Here is a 22681-nt window from a genome sequence, read left to right on the forward strand (position 1 = left end):
ATAACCTGTTTTCTGAAGCTGAGCTATGATTGGTTGTTACCTGAGCCCTGAGCGTCTGTGATGTCATTTTCAGTCGACAAAAATGACAAAATGGCCGCCCTGAGACGGAGATGGCCAAAAACGGGCGGCTTTTGCTGCTTAAGTCATATTCCAAAAACGCAATATTCATCAGAATGCAATGTTTCAACTTGTGGGCCCGCATAGAACATATTCTTGGACGAAATATGTATGGGTTGACGGTTTGACCCATATGGCTTGTCCGTAGCATGAATATCGTTTTGAATATGGCCAAATATTCGGGGATCGAAAACAAGCCTCCTCCATTCGCTTCCACCAACATATCCTGCTCATCTTTTTCTTTCAGCAAACATAAGGTTCTGCCAAGAAAAATGGCAGACGTCTGGGTTCCCTGACGCCGCGGCGTTCGACCAACACCAACGCGCGAGACGCTGGCAAGCTGCAAATCGGGTCGGCGCCAAAAACGCGCGACGTTAGCGTCTCCTTTTGAGATCAGGCGCACAAAAGGTCGGACAAGTGAGAGGTGCGTTGGCCAACCTGTTGTAGATGTCGTCGTCCTCGCCCCCCCAACCCCAGTAGTTGTTGGGGAAGCCGTTGATGCTCAGGTACTGCTCCTTCATCATGGACGACACGCCCCCAAAGTACTGCTTGTACGGCAACCTGCGCACACGTGAGGGTGAGCACGCCATGAAGCGCGCCCGGCATGCAACAAAACTAGGGCTGTCAAAAATTAAAGCATTAACTATGGAGATTCATTTAAATTTCATAACGCACTAAAAAAATGAACTCCGTTTTATTTACTTCCCGTAACAGCTGACCTTTGCTCACTGTGCAGCCAAACTTAGAGGAGAGTCACTGTCGCAAAAAGAGAGTTTCACATAGTTTTACTTTAAAAAGTTGCTTGACGGCTCATTGGCGAAATCCCAAATAATTTGCACACTTTTCACAGCCAAATTGAAATACCATATTAGTTGTACGTCTTTGGTGTATCATTCAACTGCTGTATTTTACAGGAAAAGTATCGTAATCAAGGATCAAAAAAGCTATTAGAACAGTCTTTGAATTGAACTATACTCTTAATTTTTTCCCCACATTAATTCCAAGATTTTACTCAAGTAAATATCGGTTCCAAGCATGGTAAAAAATTGTAGTTGAAAAATGCGATTAATCGCGATCGATTTTGCGATTAATTAGCTTTAAAAAATTAATCGTTCGACAGCACTAAACAAAACACATGACCTTGGACGGCGTGCACTCGAGCGAGGCTCTTGTGGCCAGCTGCAGACACGTTGCACTTGTTGCACTTGATCTCTGCTTTTAGTGATGTGAAATGATGCCAAGGTTTTGGACGTTGGCCGTCTTTGGCACACTCGTTCCGCCTGGTGGCCGCTTCTTGCGACGTGCGCCTGCGCTGAGCAAGACTGTGACGGCCGTGACAAGTGAGCGGCGGATATGCGAGACACGACCGTACGTCCTGTCCTGTGCGTGCGTGTGAAACTGGACAACTTGCTACTCCACAAACTGCTGATGCACAATTTTGTCCAGGGAACAGGAAGCATGTCTTTGTGCGGAAAGAGGAAATGTTGTCGAGCCGAGTTTGACAGCACATCAAATTCCTCTCGGCCCTCGTTGTTGCGCACACACACTAGGGCTGGATGGTTTTATCAAATGACTAAATTGCCATTTTTGTGACAGTTTTGGCAATTTTCATTCAATTGACAATTTTCTTCAAATCAAGCTTCCGTGTAATCTGTACAGTAACGCTGCCACCAAAACTTTCAAAGCTATTTCTGTTCTTTACGGACAACAAAAACCCAAGACTCAAAATGCGCACTTTGGCATGGTGGTTTGCGAGACAAAATTTGCATTTTGCGCCTCATCTGGATAAAATGAAAAGCAAAAGTGTGAGGGCTCATTAGCATGACCGTCAACTGTGACACCGACAATATACTAGGGATAGACTGATATGTTTTTTTCAGGGCCGATACCAATGATTAGTAGTCAAAGAGGCCGATATTTGGAGCCGATATTCATTTTCAGTAAAAAGGAAAATATCAAAATCTAAAGAAAAATGTACTCTTAACTTTGTTGCAACCTCTTTAAGCATGTTTATTAAACAATGTTTCAGGTTTGCATAATGGTGATTTTTTTAAAAATTATTATTTCAAGAAATTTTTGACAATATACATGTCTGTTATAAAATTCGAACAAAAAGTTCAGGGAGCACCCGGCCGGGGTTGTCAGCATGTCTTAAAAAGGATCAAGGAAAAGTTCAACAATAGCTCCATGTAGGATTCTATAGTAACTGAAAATTTCAAAATGACAGAAATGTTCAACTTCCACATATCTTAGTTTTGATTTCCACAGTTTTAAATTGATTTATGATCGGCCAGCAGTGCTAAAAAAGGCCGATGCCGATATTCGTCAAAAAGCCAACTATCGGTGCCAATAATCGGCCCGGGGGGCCACCGAGAAGGGTGAGATGAAATTTCACGCATGAGGGACAATTAGTGGGCCGGACTAAAATCCACTTCACGCCATGCTTAGTCCAGCCCTTATTTTTTTTAATTTGTCAGCCCCCAGCCCCCAACCCCCACCCCAAAAATGGGCATCCGGCCGGGCCGGAGGGTCGGACCGGTCCGGCCCAGGGACGGACTGCCCAACTCTGGTTATGAGTAGAATTGCATTCATGGCAACGACTGTGTACGAAAGCTCACAAGGCATTGTCATTGCGCAAACAAAGACGAACGCTTCGAAGAATAGATCAAGCGCAAAACGATTTGAAAAATCGACTTCGCAGTGGCATTCGAGGAATGCCCATTGCACGCACAGACGTTTTTTTTTTTTTTCAACAAAGGCTTCACGTTCCCAACCTTTGCGCATGACTGCTGCGCACTTGTCGGTCCTGTCACTTGAACGGCGACGGTGAAAGGCAGAGCAATCGTCTTGCTTCTTCAAAACGATTGATTGAATTTGCGCTGGAGACAAGTGCAGCAGTAGCGGCGGCGGCGGCGGCGGCGGGTCTGACCTGAAGCCAAACTTGTCCATGGACACGGACAAGTGTCTGGGCTGGCTGAAGCACTTGTAGATGTTGCGGTCGTCCATGGGGATCAAGTCCACGTCACTGAAGACAAAGCAGTCGTAGTCGTACTCCTTCATGGCCTCCACGTAGCCCACGTTCAACAGTTTGGCTCGGTTGAAGATCTCCTCTCCATCCTGACGCGCGCGCACACACACCAACAAGGACATAAGATGGCGTCAGGCTTCATCGGGCGCGTCGATCCTCACGGTTGCTGTTGCCGTGCGTGTGAATTTGAGGCCTGCACGTTGGCAGCTGGGGTTACAGATTTGGGGGGGGGGAATCATTCTCTACTTGGTTTTTGCGCTCAGGTTTGCTTTGATCCTTGCCACCAAAATGCCAGCAGACGGCACCAAAAGCAATGCTAGGATTGCTTTGGTGACAGCTGCTGCTCTCTTGGTTCCAAGGGAACAATTTGTGTCCAGGTGAGGCGCCTCATTTAGATAAAAGTAGTACCTTGTGTCTTCTCTAGACAATCACGAGGCCTTTTACGGCTTATTTGCCACAAAGGAACGGGAAATGAGGCCGCTGGATTTGGGCCACGGGTGGCAGGCCTCCGCCAAGCGAGGGGGACCGCCGCACGCGGCCGCTTGAACAAAGGTTGCACTCAATCCTTTGAGGTGCCCGGCTTGAGTTGGGATTTTTTGGGGGGGGGGGGGGGGGGTACCCACAAACTTTGCAAAGAGACAAAGGCAAGCTCACCTGCAACGCTGGTGATACGAAAACATGCTGCGACGTTACAGGAAGAACAAGAGAAGCAGAAGAACAAGAAGGAGGCGCAGCCCTCTTGGTCAGCTGTCAGCCAAGATGAGCTGCTATTGGCTGACACGGAACGGAGGGGGCGTGTCTGAGCAACGCCCGAGAGACGAGCCTGTCGTGCCGGGTTAGGGTTAAAAAGAGCAAGGAGGAAGACAACAACAAAGAAGGGGGAGGGTTAGAAATGTTCATGGCAACATGCAAAACGGACATTTGAAAAGCCCAACTATTGCTTTGTATTCAAACATGTTAGCAAGGCGATTTTAGACACCACCCAAGGCACTAGGGATGCCACAATATCGGCGCTATTAAAATTGCCACGATATATCGCCGTCGTCATGTCATGATATCAATAGCGGAAAATGTGTTTAAAAAGTTGTTTTGCATTTGTGTAGTTCCAGCACCCTCTGGTGGTTAGTTTATTAGTGCAGTTTAATTGGATGCCAAGAGCCACGCTAATCGCCAGATGAAGGGGAACATAACACATTTGAGTTCCTCCACAAATTGACCCAATTCATCAATGTGTGCATGTATTAGCAAGTAAGTGCCTCAATATTAGGTGTTCGGTCACTGTAGGTCATTTATATACACCGAGGTCAATGTTAACTGTACTATTTGAACTATACGTGTAATTGGGACCGCAGCTAATTAGCATTGGTGTAGAGACATTTACATGCAACTGATCATGTTCATTTCATTTGCATTTGTACATCCACACAACAAAATTAAACAGATTATTGCTCACGTGAATAAAACTATGTTCTAACCAATAAAAGGTGCCCTAAATCAATTTCAGTTATACTAGCACATATTTTTCAACACCGTCGGCCGCTTCAGCCGAACACGGCATTGTGAACTACGTAGACCATAATACTTTGCGCTGCTGAGCCAATAGGAGCGCATGACGGGCCAAGCCTATTTTTTTTGTCAATGCTGCTATGTACAAAAACGGAATATTGTGATTTTTTATTTTTTTTTAATGAGATCTTTTTTTCCAGTACGTCCCCACAATATCGTGATAATTATCGTATCATGAGGTTCATATCGTGATATTATCGTATCATGACATTTGGATATCGTGACATTCCTACAAGGCACGTGAACATTTGTTCATTTTCAGCGCCGCAGATGACATCGAAAGATCCTTCAGGATCCCGTCATGACGATCAAACACATTGTTAGCGGTATCGTTTCTTAATCGTAAAACATTATTTAGCATGCACAAAAAGGGAGAATGGCCACAAGTGCATGTTTTGGACATGTGACTAATGGGAAGCGTGGCACGTCGCGAGTCCGTCTTACGGCTCTGAACGGAATCGTTTTTCATCATGGGCCCAATTCTCACGACGTGTTTGGCGGCTACTCATCCAAGTCCGAGGCTGGCTGGCTGGCTGGCAGGCTGCAAAAGATGCGGCGCCAACTTTGAGACAGGCAAAAATGCTCTTCAACACGCTCGAGCGTGTTCAAGGCTGCACTTTGAACGAAAACGTGCCTTTGCTTTTTTTGACTCTGTCTAAAATCAATCCAATAAAAGTCATTTTACCGGACTGCTGTGCTATATGACCCAACAACACACATTTTGAAGTCCTTCAATCGAAAAGCAGGTGAGCCAGATGTTTTGGATCAGTGGGGTCCTGCAGCCATCAAGACTGCAGGCCAGTCACTGAAATGGATTTCGCAACCTACAGAGAAGACAAAAAAAAAAAAAAAAAAACCCGATTCCAAATCTGCATAGCTGGCGTGAGACGGGTGCGCGAATGACACGCTTGACTTGACGGGAGAACATGCGCAACCAGAAAAGCATGCAGTTGCACGCCTCAAGTTGGTGTCTAAAAGCACAGGCGCTAAGAGGCTTAGCTGAAATCGGTTTGCGATTCTCCTAGACACCATTAGATGAATCAAAGCCATGCATGCGCTGCGGACGGCCCTCGTCCGGCGTGCGCCGCCACCTGGTTGATGACGTAGATGCCGTAGTCCAGCTGCTGGCGCTGCAGGATGGGGTGCAAGTAGTAAAGCCAGAACTTGAGGTGCTCGTCTCGCTTGCGGAAGGGGATGACGATGGCCACCTTCTGCAGCGCCACGCACTCTTTGGGCTTGTAGCGGCCGCCCGGCCCCACGCCGGGGTTGGCCTTCGTCACCGCGTCCAGGCTCACCGGAATGTTGAACTCCACCCGCAGAGGACCCACTGGAACGAGAGAGAGAGAGACCATCAGACCCGGGGCCCCCCGCCGCCGCCGCATATGCTCCGTCGCCATGGTTACCCGCAAAGCAGACGGCGTCTGCGGCTCGGCCGAGTAAAGATGGCCGACCACGGGAGGTCACAGCTGAGGAAACATGGCGAGCGGAGGCAGCTCGCGCTCAAACGCGGCCGGCCGTAGGCGGGGTGCCAGCGTTCGCCGCGTCAGGCGCGGCCAGGGGAGCGTCCGAACGCCGGGCAGAATAGTTTGGGATTTTTCATTAGACTTCCTTTTTGGTCAGTTTGATTTTTTTATATTCCGTTTGAATGTTTTTAGAGTCGATTTTTCTCGCATTTATTCACTCATATTCGTCGACCAAAATGCTTCCTTTTAGTTTAGTTTTTCTTACACGAGGCATTCGTGGAAATGTGGGATTTAAAAAAATAAAAGGTCACACTAAGTGTTGTGTTTTTTAACAGATGAAATGCCATCTAGAAATACTGGTAGTGTTTACAGTCCACAGACTTGAAGTGCAATAAATGCATAATACTGCTTGGAAGGTTAGATGGGATGCATCACAATGTACAGCCTTCATGCCTTCATGAGACATGGAGCAGTAATGTCTTTTATATTTGCTGTATGTATTTGATAACTACAATAACCTTGGTCCAAAGATTTTGTTCCATGGGTCTCATATAGAAAAAAAAATGGACGGATGCAAAGGGCCATTTGGACATTCTTCACCTTGTAGGCAAAGTTAAGACACCTAAGCCAATCTACATCAATGTGGCTAAAGACATGCAAAGCAATTCTATAGAGTTATTTTGAAAAAGGCAGTCATGGTCCGTCCATGAGCTTCGGCTGGCCAGTGGCCCTGGAGCCGCAGCAGGATCAAGTCTGAACTTTGCTGCAAAATTAAAGAAATCTGTAATGAGACTGCCTTTGCCGCGCATTCTCGGGCATGTCTCACAGGATGACTTGTGAAAGGTGGACAACAAGCAAGTGAGAGACAAGGACCAAATACTTTTTCTTGTCTTCTTCTGCTTTGCCAGCTAGCGTCGAAAGTCAGTTGCACAAAGCAGGCAAAGAATAAGCGCCACATCAATTCTTCGCGGAGAGGCGCAAATGGCTCTCGCCCTAGTTTAGACACCAAGACACGTCATGAACTTTGCAAGGACATACAAGACAAACATCAACGAGGCTCACAAAATCGAACAACACACACTAAGTGAACGCACCCACCAAACAAGGAGAAAAGTTCAAGAACAAGTTAAGAAGGAGGCCAACAAAAAAGTGAAACTGTTGAGTACGTTGGAGTGCAAGATAAGAAAAGGCGTAGAACAATGTCAAACTGGTTCTGAAAGAGGGGCGCGGCGAGATACAAGAAAAGTAGAGTGTTGGGGAAAAAAGTCAAACCAAATTACAAAGTTTCACATTTTTGTTGTTTGAGTAAGTGCAGAAGAGGAGAGTGTCTAACCGAGCAGGGGTGAAGTTTGTGGACACTTCAAGCTTTTGCCCGCCGCCGGCTCGTCTTTGGCTTCTGCGGCTGCTGTGGCTTCCGGGAGCGGCTTGGCGGCCTCGCTGCTTCCGGCGTTACCGGCGCGGGTCTGCTGGTTCTGGGCGAAGGCAAATCGGATGTCCAGCGAGCGGACGTAGAAGAAGACGGTGACAGAGATATGCAGGAAGCAGAGCAGAACGACGAGCTTGCACGTCCGGTGAAGGAGGTTAAAGTTGACCGACGGCTCGGCCGAAGCCATCGTGACCTCACTCGTACTTCCGGTGGTGTTGACCCCGCTAACTGCTTGCGCGGACCTCCATCTTCTCTCAGGTGGACGTGACGACGTGAGCCAGAGAGCGAACCGAAACCTGTGACGTCAGCACCCCAAGGGCTGTCACACTTGGATGTAGCCACGTTAGCTTTAGCCCTGTTAGCTCCCCTGACGAGCGTTCTCCAAAGTTGGTTCGGTTCGCTCGCTTCAGCAAAATCAAAGCTGAACCGGTCCAGAAGAGCCTCGCGCTAACGTCACGCGTCCAAAGAGGCTTAGGGTGACGTGCGGCACCCAAACGAACTTGATTGGAACTTTCAAACAGTCCAAAAAGTCCACAAAGTTCAACATCCGCCAAGTCGAACTACTGCACAACTGCGTTTCCACTGACACATTTCAAAATAAAACATTTTCTTGCCCTACATCAGACAGGGGCAACTTCAACGATGGAGGGTCCTAACCACATGCAGGACAAAAAATATATTTTAAATATAGACAAGTATATGTGAAAAATACTTGCTCTTGATAGATATATTTTGTTTTTCATAATGCATTTCCCAAAGCATGTAATGATGGATAGTATGGATGTACAGAAAATAACTTTCAACACGCCCTCTCCACCCGGAGCAAAGGGCTTTCTTGCATAAAAATGACCATTCAAGGTCGGCACAGCGAACTGCTAAATAGAAAACCAACATTAAGTGCTGGAACTCATTTGTGCATCTTTTTTTTTACAAAAATGAACTGACACAAAATTTTAATATCACTTACCACTGTAGGAGAGGAAAATGTTTATAACCAAATTCCCCAATAAAAAGAACGTATATATATGTATATATGTATGTATGCACGCAGCTCAAAGGGAACGTCTCCAAAGGGAACGTCTGCATTTTCTAAACAGTTTAATCCAAAAGTAATAACAGCAGTCCGGATTAAGTCTTTGTATGTTGCTATCTGGTAAGTAATACATATTGTCTCAATATGCTACAGTGATATCAGTACAATGAGGAAAAAGTGCCAAGTATAACACTATGACGGTGATATAAAATACAGTACAATAAATAGACATGCATGGTATGTATGCATAACAGTTGAATTGCCCTGTTACGGCTGGTTATGGTTGTGTGTGTGTGTGCTGAAGATCTCCACTTGCTTCAGGACCGCTACAAGGTGCAGTGATTAACCACCACTGGGAAATAATTTTGAGTTGCAATCATGTTTTGGGCATAGCGTGCCCATTGAAACTTGGGTGAAACGAAAGGGCATTCAAATAATGAAAGGTAAATGTGCCAATACTGAAGTCACACCCTGGACCGGTCGCCAGTCAATCACAAGGCACGTACTGGCAAACATTCACGCATTCACATCACACTTACACCAGTGGACAACTTAAGACGCTTCCAAGAGAACGTCAGGAAACAGATTTTGGAATGTGGGAGAATAGCCTGACAGTGCACGGTGACATGACGTCATCACTGCACAAGGAGGTCGCAGCCTGGATTGGAACGCTTCCAAAAACCTTTCTCCTCGAGAGTAGGAGGAAGTTGATGCTGGAATTCCCAGCATGCCGAGCGACATTGTCTAAATAGTTGCTAGGAATGATCCTTTTCTCGCTAGATGTTTACTAGTCCCTGGTAGTAGCAGCAGAATTGTGTACATCCACCCTTTTAATTACTTGTTGTTCACATACTGTTGGCGTTTGTAATTTAACACCATGACTAAGTAGAGGGTACTGTTGAAAGTCAGTCCTATACATTTGTGTATTGTCAGCAGGTACACAACGCATTTTATTAATCCACTTATGATCTCAAAACTTACTATTCCATTCACGTTTGATCTCAAAACTTGGTAAAATATCAAACATGGATGGACTACTGCTCAGGGGCGGAGCCAAAACGTGGCTAATGGGTGGGACTGGAAAAATCAGTGTGGGCCTGAATATTTCTCTCACTGAGCACAATCCTCCTTCCCGACATATTGTATATTCAAGTAAATGAACAAACTGAATGATATGAAGTTCGGATCTTCCTTAGACAACCACAATTTTGCCATTCTTGATATTCAATAAAATAAATAAAGACAACAAAACACAAATTTAATAATAATTTACAAAACATTTTAAAGTATATATTTTTTCATGAATCTCACTGGGTGGGCCTGTGCACACCCAGGCCCACGCATGGCTCTGCCCCAGCTACTGATGCCCTGCTCATTCTGAGAGCCCCCTTGACTAATTTTCATTAAAAAACGTTTTTATTTTTTGCAATTATTAATTTTTTTACAAGCACCCACAATTCTTCATAAAACCATGATAAACTTTCAACGTACGTTTTCCGCGGATGTCGAACTGGAGTTTTCAGACAGTAGTTTGAAGTTTTACTATCACTAATCACCACTAGATGGCACACATGTCTCGGTTGCGCTAGTCATAATACTAAAGTATGATGAAAAGTCAAATATATTAAGAGCATGCATTTTGCATGTATGCCCGGATTTTGTCCATATTTAAAATAGCGTTTTTGTCATACATTTGGTTAGGAAGTGCATGGTCCTACGTGCCCAAATCACCAGGAGCTAACCCCAAGCCTATTAAAGAAAAATATTGTAATAAAACAATCACGTACTGTTGTAGTATGAAATACAGCGTAGTTACATAAAAAGTGTAATCAAAAAAGAAAGTAGTGTATTGTAGTGGCGAAAAAAGCAATGTTTTTGTGCGTTGCGTGCGAGGCCGACGTGATGACGTCACGCCAGCGCTGTAGCTCAGCGTCGGCTGTGGAGGAATGTGCGCAAACTTTTCCGTCTTTCTTCCCCGGTTCACCCTCAACAACGCGTGAAAGTTTTCAACGCTAGCCGGCGGCTATCTCGACAAGTTGGTGCCGCGGGACTGCTGGTGAGTGCGAGCGGGACAGCGGGTGACTTTGGCGGGCCTCCGACTCAACTTGGCGTCGCTCTCTCCGAGCAAACTTTGGAAAATGGACGCGGCCCGCACAGCGCGAGCACAGCAGACGAGACGAGGCGACGAGGCGCTGTCCGCCGCTGATCACGATTCAGGACCATGGCTAACACTTTGCAGGGCACAATTTTTTTGCCATCGTTCGTTACCCCGCGGCCTTATCGCCACTTTTGGGTGGCTTTTACGGATCTTTTCGCTGACTCGCTGGCGGCTGCTTTTGGCTTCCGCCAAGTTAGTTGAAAAGTGCAATGGTGGCCCAGCAAATTACGACTCGTTCGTGCCAACTTCATCCGACAACATTCTGCTTTGAAACGTACAGAATGTGTTCGGGAAAACGGACGTGTCGCGAAAGTCCCGAAACAATGCAAAAAGTTTGTCGAATGTGAGCAAAAGTGTAAACATTTTGTGCTCGACACTTTTAGAGTAAAAAATGATGATGATGATGATGATGATGAGCAAGGGCGTGAGAGAGTGTCTTGGATGTGCTCCGCAACTAGTTTGTGGTTGTTGTTTTTTTCCGTGTGCAGCTTTTGCTATGCAGGCGCTGTCGACTGCCTTGGTGCTGTTTCAAAATGGCCGACCAGCCTTTTTTTTTTTCCACCCTGCAAAAGTTGGCAAACTTGGTCACGAGCGCATTCTTCACACAATAATGACGGCCGGAGAAGTGTTTCACTTCACACTAACCAGCTCAAAATGCTTGCAAACTGCCGAGGCCTGGCCCATTCCCTCGTTTTGGGCAATTCTTCTTCTTTCCCTTTGCCTCAAGCCTCTCGAGGAGCGGCCACAGGGACAGTGGAAAAGGCTTCATGTCAAAAACCTTAGGGTCCAAAAGCCCTGATTAAAATCCACGTGCACATCTCGACCTCTGAAAATAGTGCGACAATCACCCCAATAAACATCTTCCTCTCCGTAGGCGCTCACTATAGAAGCTTTGTCAGTTTATGAGGAAAAGGCTTAATGTCCATAAAATCTCAATTATTCCAGTGATCGTTGTAATAATTTCAGAGGTTGAATTTGGCATGAGTCCAGATGTGCACATCAATTTTGGTGACGATTGATTGTCATTTTCTGAAGGTAAGTGACGTTAAACATTGTCTCTACAGTGAGCGTCTATGGAGAAGAAAAGGCTTAACAGCCATAAGATCCAAACTATCCGGGACGATTGTTCTGATATTGTCAAAGGTTGAAGTGGGCATAAGTAGAGATGTCCACATCAGTTTGGGTGACGACTGACTATAGTTTTCAGACGTTAAGGGTCGTTTAGCTTTTTTTATGCTTACGTTAAGCGTTTTAGACGGGCCGTAGGTGCCACGGTCCTCGCCTGTCTTGGCGTGTCTTGGCCTGTCCTGGTCTGTGTGCTGCATCTTCTGCTGTAACTGCAGCACCTTGCAAGTCTTCCCTCAGCAAGTCTGTTTGCTGTGTTGTTGTGTGCAGGAGGCCAACATGGCGGCCGCCTCCGTGTTCTCCATGGAGGCCTTTCCGCTGATGGACGACGACGTCCGCAGTTCGCCGGCCCCTCAGCTGGTCATGCTGGCCAACGTGGCGGCCGTGGCGGCGGCCGACGGCGCCGAGGGCAGCGTGGCGGACGACAAAGAGATGATGGAGCTGAAGACGGTGGCGTGCGGCTACTCAGACAGCGAGGACGAGAGCGTCATCAGGTGAGCGTCACCCACGGACGCGCAGCCGAACCGCGCGCACTCGCGCTGACCTTACGCGCCGCTCCTCGGCAGGTACGCTTACGACAACCGCGACGGCACCGCCGACGTGGTCGCCCTGTCGGAATCTCCGGGCCTCGGCGTCGCGCAAGGACAACGTGGTGGACGGGAGGCCGGCGGCGAATATCCGCCCCCAAACTGGAGCGGCCCCGCCCCAGCGCCGCCGCCGCCGCCGCCGTCGTCGCCGGGCAGAGACGCGCCGGCTGCGCTCCCCGCGGAGGGCGGCAAGAAGAAGAAGCCTTTCCACTGCAAGCCGTGTCACTTCCAGGCTCAGGACGAGAAGGAGTTTGTGGAGCACCTGCGAACGCACGCCGTCAGCAAGATGGTGGTGGTCAACCGCGTGGAGGGCCGCAGCAAGGCCAAAAACAAAGACGAGGAGACGGGCGAGGGCGAGCCGGCCTCCGGGGACCACAAAGGCTTGATCCGATGCGAGCGCTGCGGTTACAACACCAACCGATACGACCACTACGTGGCGCACCTCAAGCACCACAGCAAGGAGGGCGACGACCACAGGTTGGCCGCCGCCGCCGCGATGCGCGCCCACGTCGCCTTTGGCTGCGGCAGCCGCGCAGTTGACGCCTTAAAGCGGAAGTCAACCCAAACATGTTTTTTTTTTTCAAAAATATCTTCCCAGCAGGCCCACTAGTTGACACACGGCATTTTGATTCATTTTGCGTTTGTGGAATATAAATTAAGCACCAAAATGCACTCGTTTTTAGCCATCTCTGGGGGCGGCCATTTTGTCTGCTGTCGACTGAAAATGACATCACAACTGCTCACAACGACCCATCGCGGGTGACCCGTTTTCTGAATCCGAGCCGTGAATGGTCGTTTGAGCAGTCGTGATGTCATTTTCAGTCGGCAGAAATGACAAAATGGCCGCCTCTGGGATGGCTAAAAATGAGTGGATTAACTCTTATTCCACAAACGCAATATTCATCACAATGCCCTGTTTCAACTAGTGGGCTTGCATAGAACATATGCTTGGAAAAAAAAATGTTTGGGTTGACTTCCTATTGAACCCTGACACGCTGGCGTTTTGTGTGTTGCAGGGTGTTCAAGTGCACGTTGTGCGCGTACAGCACCGTCAGCCAGTACCATTGGCGGAAGCACCTGCGCAATCACTTTCCCAGCAAACTGCACACGTGCACGCAGTGTTCCTACTTTTCCGACCGCAAGAGCAACTACATCCAGCACATCCGCACGCACACGGGTGAGAGCCGCTGGCGCGTCTCACGCCTGCCCTGCCGTGTGCGCCAACACCCGCGTACTCAAGTGTGTGCGTCCATATTGCAGGCGTGCGTCCTTTCCAGTGCCCGTACTGCGACTACTCCAGCTCCCAGAAGACGCATCTGACCAGGCACATGCGCACGCACTCGGGTTAGTAGCGCATGCCGACGGCCCTTGTCGTGTGACGCTCGCGGGATCGGCGGAGGGAGGCAACATCTGACATCGTTACAGCAGTTCTTTCAGACCAGTGCGTCGCTTTTCCAAACAATCGCAATCAGCTGGGCTTTTGCCAGCGTAACGCGGACGTTTTCTCACTTGGTCATGAAACGCTCAACACGGTTCCCGTGGCTCATCACTAAGCATTAGTCATTAAAGAAAAAGTCAACGCAAACATCTTTTTTTCAAGAATATGTTCCCAGCAGGCCCAATAGTGCCCCAACACGGCATTCTGATTATGCGTTTGTGGAATAATTGTTTAAATGAAGCAGCAAAATGCACTCGTTTTTCGCCATCCCCGGGGGCGGCCATTTTGTCTTCGGTCGACTGAAAATGACATCGCGACTGCTCACAACGACCAATCACGACTCAGATTCAGAAAACAGGTCAGCCGTGATTGGTCGTTGTGGGCACACACACACACACATATACAAACACATATATATACGCACACACACACGTGTTGTGTGACAAACACACACACATGTGTGTGACAAAAAAGGAGTCAGTGTCAAAGCATGTTTCTAATTAATAGGTTATCAGAATGATTCTCCGCCAAATATCGGAATCAAACTCAGCCTAAAATGAATCCATATCGGTCGGGCCCCAGTTGTCGTCATCATCATCATAATTCTTCTTCTCATTATGTAAATGATAACAATGAGTGTGTATTGACAAGGCTTCATTGTTGTGACTTTTGTTTGTCCACTGAAGCATTCGAATGGCACAGCGACACGGTAAAGTCTTTGTGTGTGTGCGTGTCTGTGTGTGTGTGTGTGGGTGTTGACGTGATGTTGCTGTGTTTTGAAGACTTAGCGCTACACTGAAAAATAATGGGTTGAATTGACTCACTTTTATGTCGTCAAGTGGTTGCACTAAATTAAAACATTTGATGATTATATTTTATGCAACCACTTGAAGAAATAAACTTGAGTCGATTCAACAAACAGTTTTGTACGTAGCAGAAGTGAAAAATTCCTTTTTGTTTTTTTCCTCCTTCATGGGCCAGGATCATATCCAAGTGTATCTGTATTGTGGATGCACCTTTTTAGAAAACTTGTTAAGCTACACAAATCATTTTAGATGGACACACATTTCTGCATCCTTGCGGAAATCAAATCAAGTCAAATCAGTCAACACATCATACAAAGAGAGCGCAGTTGTCCAGCAGCCTTGGAAATGTAGACATCAAAATACGATACATCCCGACTTGGGGCAGTCCACCAAAAAAAAAAAATCAAAGGATTCCATCAAGCCAACCTCTTTTGACCTGAAATTGTTGGCTGTCTTTTTGGAATATTCAGTCCCTTCAAATATTTCAACAGGAAGTCTTCCTTTTCACAGCAACAAAATGTTACGTCAGTGTGACCTCCAGTGGACAAAATGAGCAACAATCGTTAGTTGGATTGTAAATCTGCCCTTCATTTGTCCGGATTGCATTTTGTGTGCAGGCGAGCGGCCTTTCAAGTGCGAGAGCTGCAACTACCTGGCGGCCAACCAGCACGAGGTGACCCGCCACGCCCGCCAGGTGCACAACGGCCCCAAACCGCTGGCGTGCCCCTACTGCGAATACAAGACGGCCGACCGCAGCAACTTCAAGAAGCACGTGGAGCTGCACCTCAACCCTCGCCAGTTCCTCTGCCCGCTGTGCAAGTACGCCGCCTCCAAGAAATGCAACCTGCAGTACCACATCAAATCTCGGCACTCGGGCTGCAACGTCACCGTCGACGTCTCCAAGGTCAAACTGAGAGTCAAAAAACCCGACCAGCCTTCCAAAGCAAACCCGTCCAACGTGGAGGAGGACCTTGACGGCCAAGAGGTCAGCGAGGAGCCGCTTCCTGCTGACAAGCCGTCCGGGCCTATCAATCTGACGGTCAGAAAGACTGCTAAAGCGCCGCGGGCGGCGGAAATTCCCAGGAAATGCCATAGCGCTGCGGTGAGCACGGAGCCGGAGAAAACCATTACAACCAGACAAAAAAAGACCAAGGACAACCCGGAGGAGACGTCGAGCATCGCCAAGGCCAAGAGAAGAGTCAAGAAGACGATGGGCGATGGACCCGCGTGTGACCCGCAGCCGACGAGGGAGAAATCGGAGGCGGCAGGCACTGCTGGCCAGCAAGAGGGGAACGCCGGCGGCAAGCCAAGAAGGTCCGGCGGAAAGAAGTCGGAACAAGAACTCGCTCAGAGCATCGTCGCTCCGGAAGGGCTTCAGAAGGACGGCAAAGAAAAGTCCAAAAAGAGGAAAGCGGCAGAAGCGCTCGACCTCTCGTGCCTGCCCGCCCCCAAGGCCCGCCGGGTCCGAACAGGCAACAAGTCGCCCTCGACCGCCAAAGCGGCACTCCGGTCCGGCTCGCCTGCCAAGAGGACCAGGAGGTCCACCAGGAAGTCTTCGCCGCCTCTGGCAAAAGGCGGGTCGGGCACTCCGGAAAGCTCCGCCCACCCGGACGAGTCGATCCCCGTGCCGGCCCAGGTGGCCTCGCCCCCGAGGGAACCCGCCGACCGGACGGAAGACTGTCCCGCTGATGCGCCGCCCGCTCCGGCATCGTCGGCGGAATCGGCCTCCCCGCCGGTGGCGCCGCCTCCCGGGCAGTGCGGCAAAGCCTCCGACCCCGACGACGACGAAGGCGTCCACAGCAGTCACGAAGGAGGCGGCGACAGCGGTGGCGACGTCAGCGACGGCGCCTCCGAAGGCAGCGACGACTCCGGGCTCAACGGCAACGCCGCCGGCGCTGGCAAAAGTTCGGAAGACCCGCAGACACCCACCTGTGAAGTTCCCACTCCGACTGAGCTCAAAAGTCATATGTGCATATTCTGTGACCGCCATTTCCCCCTGGAGGCCGAATATCGCCGCCACCTCAACCGCCATCTTGTCAACGTGTACTACATGGACGCCGCGCCGGCGAACAACTGATGCCGGACCGAGTGACCTGCCCGCTTTTCATGAAAAACGCTTTTCGTTTCCTCTTTGGAAAGCCAAAGTCAAAGTGTCACACAATTCCGGCAGCGGGTGGCGCTGTTCTTCACGCAAGGACCCATCAAGAGGCGATGGGGCCAAAGGTTAATCATGGGTTTCCCTGCAGCGTTTGACAATCTGTCTTTTGTTGATCAATTTCAGCTAACTCAACATTTGATTTGTAAATGTTTTCTTGGTGCAATATTATTCTTTGTTGTCATGAATGAGCTAATTGAGTCAACATGGACTTGATGAGGTTACGTCAGGTCACGTGTCAATTCTCATGAGATCCAACAGTCACTTTTTAACACAACATTGTTTCATATTATATACGTACTGTATTATGTGTGTGTCGTCAAACTATTTCGAATATGTTGACCCTCTTTGTGTAGCGAACCAGCGGTCGCGGTCAAAATATTAGAAACAGTTTATGTGCCTAAAAAAAGTGGCTGCTCGGTGCATCACATTGGAGATGCAACATTGGGAATTTGTCAAAGATGAATTCATGGTTGCTATAACTGCAGTTATCGTTCAGCTTTTATTCCATGCGGGCGCTTACAGAAGTTAGACTTGGTTGAAATAAAGTTTTTTTTGATTTGATGTTTTGGGGTCTTTATCAGTTGCAGGCGGTTTTCTCTTGTCCTTGCTGGCGGTCTTCAGCTGCCGCCTCAGGCCGAAGTTCAGCAGCACTGCCGGCTTCAGCGCTTTGTAGGCGGCCGACTTGGGCACGCGCGCCCCCTTCAGGGAAATCACGTGAGGAAGGAGGGGGGGCGTCCTCAGTCCGAAAGCTGCCGAGGGCGGCCCGTGAAGCCTCAGCAGCGGCAGCTGGCCCTCCAACGCCGTCACCGCTACCCAACCTGGACACGGCGGCCATTTTTGTCACTATAGAGCGCCGGCGTCTCGGTGCCGGCGGCGGCGGCATACCTGCGGATGACAACTTGATGTCGGCGGCGGCCTCCATGGCTCCTCGACCCTCCAACCGGAAATCCTGAGGCACCAACGCTGGAAAGTCTTTCATGCGCTCCGCTCCTCCCGCCGGCACCTGAAGCCAAAACCACAAGAACGCCATCGCCGCCACCGTTGCCACCGAATTTTTGCACGCGCAGGCGACCGCTCACCCCCAGCAGCTCACGTCCGGCGTGTTTCTGATAAAGGGCATCTGCGTTTTCCACACTGGTGACGTGAAGCGGAACTTGAGCAGAGGCGATGACGGAAAACCAGCAGGATTTCTCGCCCTGTAACACACCAATCCGAAATGTCGGGAGTGTTAGTGTTCCGAATGAGGTCAAGCGAGTCCACGACATCGTTGACCTCAACTGCCAAAAAATCCACGGGACTAGCGTGAGGGTAGCCAAAGCATTCTGGCTCTTCGTGTGCACCAGGCATGTCTAGCTCCGGTCCTCTTGGGCTCCCATCCTGCCTGTTGTCCATCTCTCCCTGCTGCCCGCAACACACCTGATTCAAACGACTAGCTAATCAGCAATCTGTGAAGAAGCGTGCTAATAATCCTGATCATTTGAATCGGTTGTGTTGCAACAGGGCGAGATGGAAACCAGGCAGTCTGGTGGCCCAAGAGGACCGGGGTTCGGACACCTCTGGCACTGTCTACAGGTAACAATCATCTGATGTGCTTTTTAGATCTGCCGGGAAATTTTTGAATGCAAAACGCTCGTGTCACACGACACTGACACTGCGTCTGCCATCAGTCAGTCTGAATGTCAACAACTTGAAAAAGTTATTTCAGGGAGTGGCCATGATGATGAGTTTCTTGGCCTTGTCTTTGACGTCACGGGTGATTCAAGACAGACGCGCCAGCATCTAGGCCCCAAATCAGAGTACAAAACCAGACACGCCCTACACATGTATTTATTTATTTATTTTTTCCTTCAGTCCCCTCCTCCTCCTCCGTGCGTAGCTACTCGACGAGAAGGAGCAACAAAAAGTTCATTTGAGGCAGTTAACTTCAAAGAGGCCGCTTGTTTACTCAACTCTGCAAGCAGCCCATCATAATGTGCGCTGCTCAGATGTCCCCTCAAAAAAGAGAACACCACTTTACTATTGACAGACGCTAATGGCGGTTACTGAAACCGTGCCGGGCTGTAAATGCACCACAGCATGCTAATGTTTTTGGGAATTGCTGGTCGACTTGATTTGCCACCTGGCTCCATCCAGGAGCACAAGAAGAGCGCGTCACCTGCCACTCGGCATTCCGTCCAAAGAACTGACCTCCAGGAAGTCGATCCTGGCCAGGGCGCCCACAAAGAGACTCATTCCGGCCTTCAACACGAACGTGCGAGGAACGATGGCCCGCGCGGGAACCACGGCTTTCACTTCCTGTTCGGTGAGCAGGCCGAGGATCTGCAGACACCAGTTGACGTTTGTCTTGATCCACGACACGCTCGTGAATCACTGACCCCGGCACTCACGTCGCGTTCCTTCGTGATTCCTGGCGTGTCAAATAGCCAGTGCGCATCTTTGAGCTCGTTGGACGTCAACTCGCCAGGCGACTCGTCTTGTTTTGCTGTTGAAAACGTTGATTTGTTCAAACGGCGCACAACACCCACCGTCAAATCGACCGATCGCGTTCTCACCCGTTGTCGCCGTTTCTCCATCATACTCTCCAAAGGCTAAAGCGTCCGGGTCGAAGGCGATTGTTGTCGTCTTGTCTTGTTCGACTTTGGGCAGGAACGTCCGACCCACGCGACCTGAGCGATAAAAGTCGAGTCGGTTTGAGCCCTCCTTCGGACGGGCGAGGCCCCGCCCACTGCCCCAGCCACCTCCTACCTACTAAGTATCCCTTGCGGCGGAGGTCTTTGATCCTCCTCAGCTCGTCGGCCGACAGGTCGTCCTCCGCCTGCCGGCGACATTGCTCAAGTCGCTCGTGCCGTCGGAACATCCGGTACGGCGTGGGGTTGATGATGGGGAACTTGAGCAGGTTCAGAGTGGTCCCTGCGCACAAGATGGCGCACAGTTGCACCGTCATTGGACATCTTCAGTCGTCCGGGTCACGGCAACCTGCAAAAGTGGAATTTTGCCAACTGGACTCTTGTTAGCATTTCACCGATAATCCAACAAGCCTTTTCAGGTTCAAATTTAGGATTTGCGGGGGGATTTGAGATTTGGGAAACCCCCGCCCACCCACCCCCCGTCTGGCAACAACAATTTGTGATGCCAAGTTCTCTTACTTGCTCATCAAATAAGACAAGGCTTACCACCTACCTATCTTGGTTTTTTTTTTCTATTATTATTATTTTTAGTTTGTCAAATTTGGTAGTCGGAAATGCTAACGGAGGCTTGTTTAAAATGTTAGTCGGACCGGCCTACGGGCGATCACTATTTGCTCCAGCCGGACAAAATGACATCGAGAGGGAAACGTCGCGCACACTCAAGGTGTCGAATTTTAGAAGCCTTTTGGGTGAAGGGTGCACAATTTAGCAACCGGCAAGAGCCCAATTGCCTCCATTGAACTTTTGACAAGCAGTCCTTTGATTTGCGGCGAGCTCACCGGGCCACGGAGAAATGGTTGCTTTGCCTATGACGTCGGAGGCTCTGGACTTGCAGTAGTCGGACTGGAGCAGCGTATTGAAAAGCGTGGACTTTCCCGTGTTGGCGCTTCCCACCAGGTAGACGTCGCCTTTGTACTTCCACGCCCTCTGCAGGCTGGAGATCAGACCCTCGACGCCGTACCCGGTCTTGGCGCTGATCAGGTGGATGTCGCTGACCTGAGTCCCGAAGCCGGCCTCCTGACAGAGGCGGCTGAGCTCCCGTTGGATTCGTTGCAGGTAGTTGGGCGAGTCCGCCGGAAGGAGGTCAATCTTGTTGCCCAGAACCACAACGCGTTTGTTGGTACCCACCAAGTCCGGAAGGTCCGGTACAATCGAGTCGGGGACGTCCAGGAGGTCCACGATGAGAAGCACCAGCGCCCTCTGGGAGCGGATCGTCTGCACCACGCGGCGGAACTCGTCCTTGGACACTTGCAGGTTCAGAGCCTTTTGATGGTGGCGCAGCAAATGGCAGCGCTGGCAAGTGGCGCTGTTGAGACGGTCCTCCCGCAGCAGGACCTTGTACTTCTCGCTGGGCAGGTACCCCGGGAGGGCGACGGCAGTGCAATGCAGGACGGCGCCACAGCCCGAGCAGCGAGTGTCACTAACCGGTTCCGCAGAGTCCGGTGTCCCGTAGATCTTGTGCTCATCCTTCAGCGCCTTCTTCTTTTTCGTGGGGGAGGCCACCATGCTCGGGGGCAGCGGGAAGTCCGTGTCGTGGAACTGAATTTGGGACTCCGCCTCGAGGTCCACTCCGCTGCTTGTGTCCTTCAAATCACGCTGCACGGACTTGCTGTGAGTTCGCTGAGGAGGGCGAGGACGAAGCGCAGCAAGAGGCCGGCTCTGCTGTAAGCCCACATCGGCCAAGGTCGGTTCCTCCTCGGGGTCTGAAAGGACACGAGACCCGTTCAAAGAGCAGCTAATGCAGGAAAGCCACCAAGTAGGAAGTTCAGCAACATGATGGAGTACAAATAGGAAGTTTAAGGTGTGTGTGTGTGGCGGGGGGTGGTTCAACGGTAACGCTTATAATAGATTGGGAGGTATTATATCTTTTTTTAATTTGTTTTGACCTTCTCAAATTCTGTTATTTTTAAATAGTTAGTGGAGTTATTAGTATTTATTGCTTGTTTTTTTTGTAAAATGATCCTAGATGGATAATAAATACATTTGAAGTACATTTTCCACATAATTAGTTACCTTTGTTTTGTAAAAAAAAAAAAAAGTTGGATTTTCTTTTGTTTTAACTATCTTAACCATGGTGAAAGGGCAGCAATTTTGTTATTTGGTGTTATTCCACAAAAACGAAACACTGAGGCCAGATTAACGATAACGATGAGTCTTGAACGCAAACGACTGGACAATGACTTGGTCTTTAATATTTAATCCACAATAGGTTGTAATGAAAAAAATAATACACTAATCTGTTTTCCTGTTTCTTTGTTTGGTCAAAAAATTGTGTCGCTTCTATCAGAAACTGACCTCATCTGTCTAGCGTCCAGCTCATTCCCACTTAACTGTAAACGCTCGCCAGTCACGTGCCACTCTAGAAAATCGTTACAATAATAAAGTATTTTAACATATTGTATCTCTGTATATTTTAAACAAATGAAGCCTAATATATACAAAATCATAATGATTTTAAACACACAACAAAAGTTGACCAATATAAAATTGGCTCCTACATTTATGTTTGTGTCTCCAAAGAGAACTACTTCAGGGTCTCATGGAGGAAGTTCAAGAGAATATACCCCTATAGTCTACTCCACACTACTCGATTCTAGTCTCTTCAAGGTCAACAACACGCAATATAAACAAGAGCATCAGCAGTTAAACCGCAACACCTGTGAACGACGGTGCGTGTGTAACCCCGTCACGCATGCGCAGTGCTGACCTGCGAGCTCCTCGAACCAGAAGCTTTCTTCCTGTTCGGGGTCCACGGTGCAGCTCCGTTCGAGTCCACGCGAGGCGAAGAGTCTGCCGTGCGTTCGGCCGCTCGAGGCGCGTCCTGAGGCGGCCTTCGAACCCGGAAGTGACACACCCCATCCAGTCGAGCGTCGGAGTGCGAGTCCCAAGCTCGCGGCCACGCGTGCCACATTCAACATGCTTCTCGTGTCTTGCCCGACGTCCTGTTTTTCTTTTCCGGCACGGAAATGACGCCACTCTTCTTCTTGTCGTTGCGTTTAGGGGCGGTTTGCAAACTTCAGTGGTGCACGACCGCCCTCCAATGTTCGGCCATGATAACTGCATTAGCTGACAAGCTAAACCTGTAGAAT

At 49.2% G+C, this 22681-nt stretch overlaps 3 protein-coding genes across 6 annotated transcripts in view; 1 reads left to right on the plus strand and 2 right to left on the minus strand.

Annotated features, from left to right (window-relative positions):
* b4galt1l (DP-Gal:betaGlcNAc beta 1,4- galactosyltransferase, polypeptide 1, like) overlaps positions 1-8174 on the minus strand; it is a 15090-nt gene extending 6916 nt beyond the window's left edge. For both annotated transcript variants that reach the window (XM_086053793.1, XM_086053801.1), the window contains exons 1-4: positions 7508-8174; positions 5803-6038; positions 3047-3234; positions 556-678 (exon numbers count right to left, since the gene is read on the minus strand). In XM_086053793.1, coding sequence (XP_085909919.1) covers positions 556-678; positions 3047-3234; positions 5803-6038; positions 7508-7787 — 827 coding nt within the window. In that variant the 5' untranslated portion in view covers positions 7788-8174. The remainder of the gene's footprint in view (positions 1-555; positions 679-3046; positions 3235-5802; positions 6039-7507) is intronic.
* A 2377-nt stretch (positions 8175-10551) lies between these two features.
* rest (RE1-silencing transcription factor) lies at positions 10552-17466 on the plus strand. The gene is made up of 6 exons (XM_086017627.1): positions 10552-10689; positions 12187-12410; positions 12483-12980; positions 13520-13680; positions 13764-13847; positions 15365-17466. The coding sequence occupies exons 2-6, from the start codon at positions 12196-12198 to the stop codon at positions 16822-16824; spliced, it is 2418 nt and encodes an 805-aa protein (XP_085873753.1). The 5' UTR covers positions 10552-10689; positions 12187-12195; the 3' UTR covers positions 16825-17466.
* Positions 17386-22619, minus strand: noa1 (nitric oxide associated 1). Of its 3 annotated transcripts, XM_086017653.1 has the most exons (10): positions 22157-22226; positions 21888-21951; positions 20372-21295; positions 19651-19815; positions 19458-19571; positions 19293-19387; positions 19093-19224; positions 17985-18101; positions 17791-17908; positions 17386-17723 (listed from the first exon to the last, which is right to left on the minus strand). In XM_086017653.1, the coding sequence occupies exons 3-10, from the start codon at positions 21096-21098 to the stop codon at positions 17431-17433; spliced, it is 1761 nt and encodes a 586-aa protein (XP_085873779.1). In that variant the 5' UTR covers positions 21099-21295; positions 21888-21951; positions 22157-22226; the 3' UTR covers positions 17386-17430. The 3 variants fall into 3 exon arrangements, with proteins under 3 accessions (XP_085873779.1, XP_085873769.1, XP_085873777.1); XM_086017643.1 differs by lacking the exons at positions 21888-21951; positions 22157-22226 and adding an exon at positions 22300-22619; XM_086017651.1 differs by lacking the exon at positions 21888-21951 and having other exon boundaries at positions 22157-22290.
* Positions 22620-22681: the final 62 nt, after the last annotated feature.

The sequence above is a fragment of the Filicampus tigris genome, chromosome 2, assembly GCF_054856515.1.
Source record: "Filicampus tigris isolate MCC_2025a chromosome 2, RoL_Ftig_1.0, whole genome shotgun sequence".
Lineage (NCBI taxonomy): Eukaryota > Metazoa > Chordata > Actinopteri > Syngnathiformes > Syngnathidae > Filicampus > Filicampus tigris.

Excerpts from the sequence above, each read along its gene's own strand:
- noa1 (XM_086017643.1), bottom strand. The coding sequence starts at position 22,510 with ATGTTGAATGTGGCACGCGTGGCCGCGAGCTTGGGACTCGCACTCCGA. Across the intron at positions 19,225-19,292 it reads GAATCACGAAGGAACGCGAC|ATCCTCGGCCTGCTCACCGA; the intron begins GTGAGTGCCGGG and ends TGGTGTCTGCAG. Across the intron at positions 18,102-19,092 it reads CCAGGATCGACTTCCTGGAG|GGCGAGAAATCCTGCTGGTT; the intron begins GTCAGTTCTTTG and ends GGTGTGTTACAG.
- rest (XM_086017627.1), top strand. The coding sequence starts at position 12,196 with ATGGCGGCCGCCTCCGTGTTCTCCATGGAGGCCTTTCCGCTGATGGAC. Across the intron at positions 13,681-13,763 it reads GCACATCCGCACGCACACGG|GCGTGCGTCCTTTCCAGTGC; the intron begins GTGAGAGCCGCT and ends TCCATATTGCAG. Across the intron at positions 13,848-15,364 it reads GCACATGCGCACGCACTCGG|GCGAGCGGCCTTTCAAGTGC; the intron begins GTTAGTAGCGCA and ends TTTTGTGTGCAG.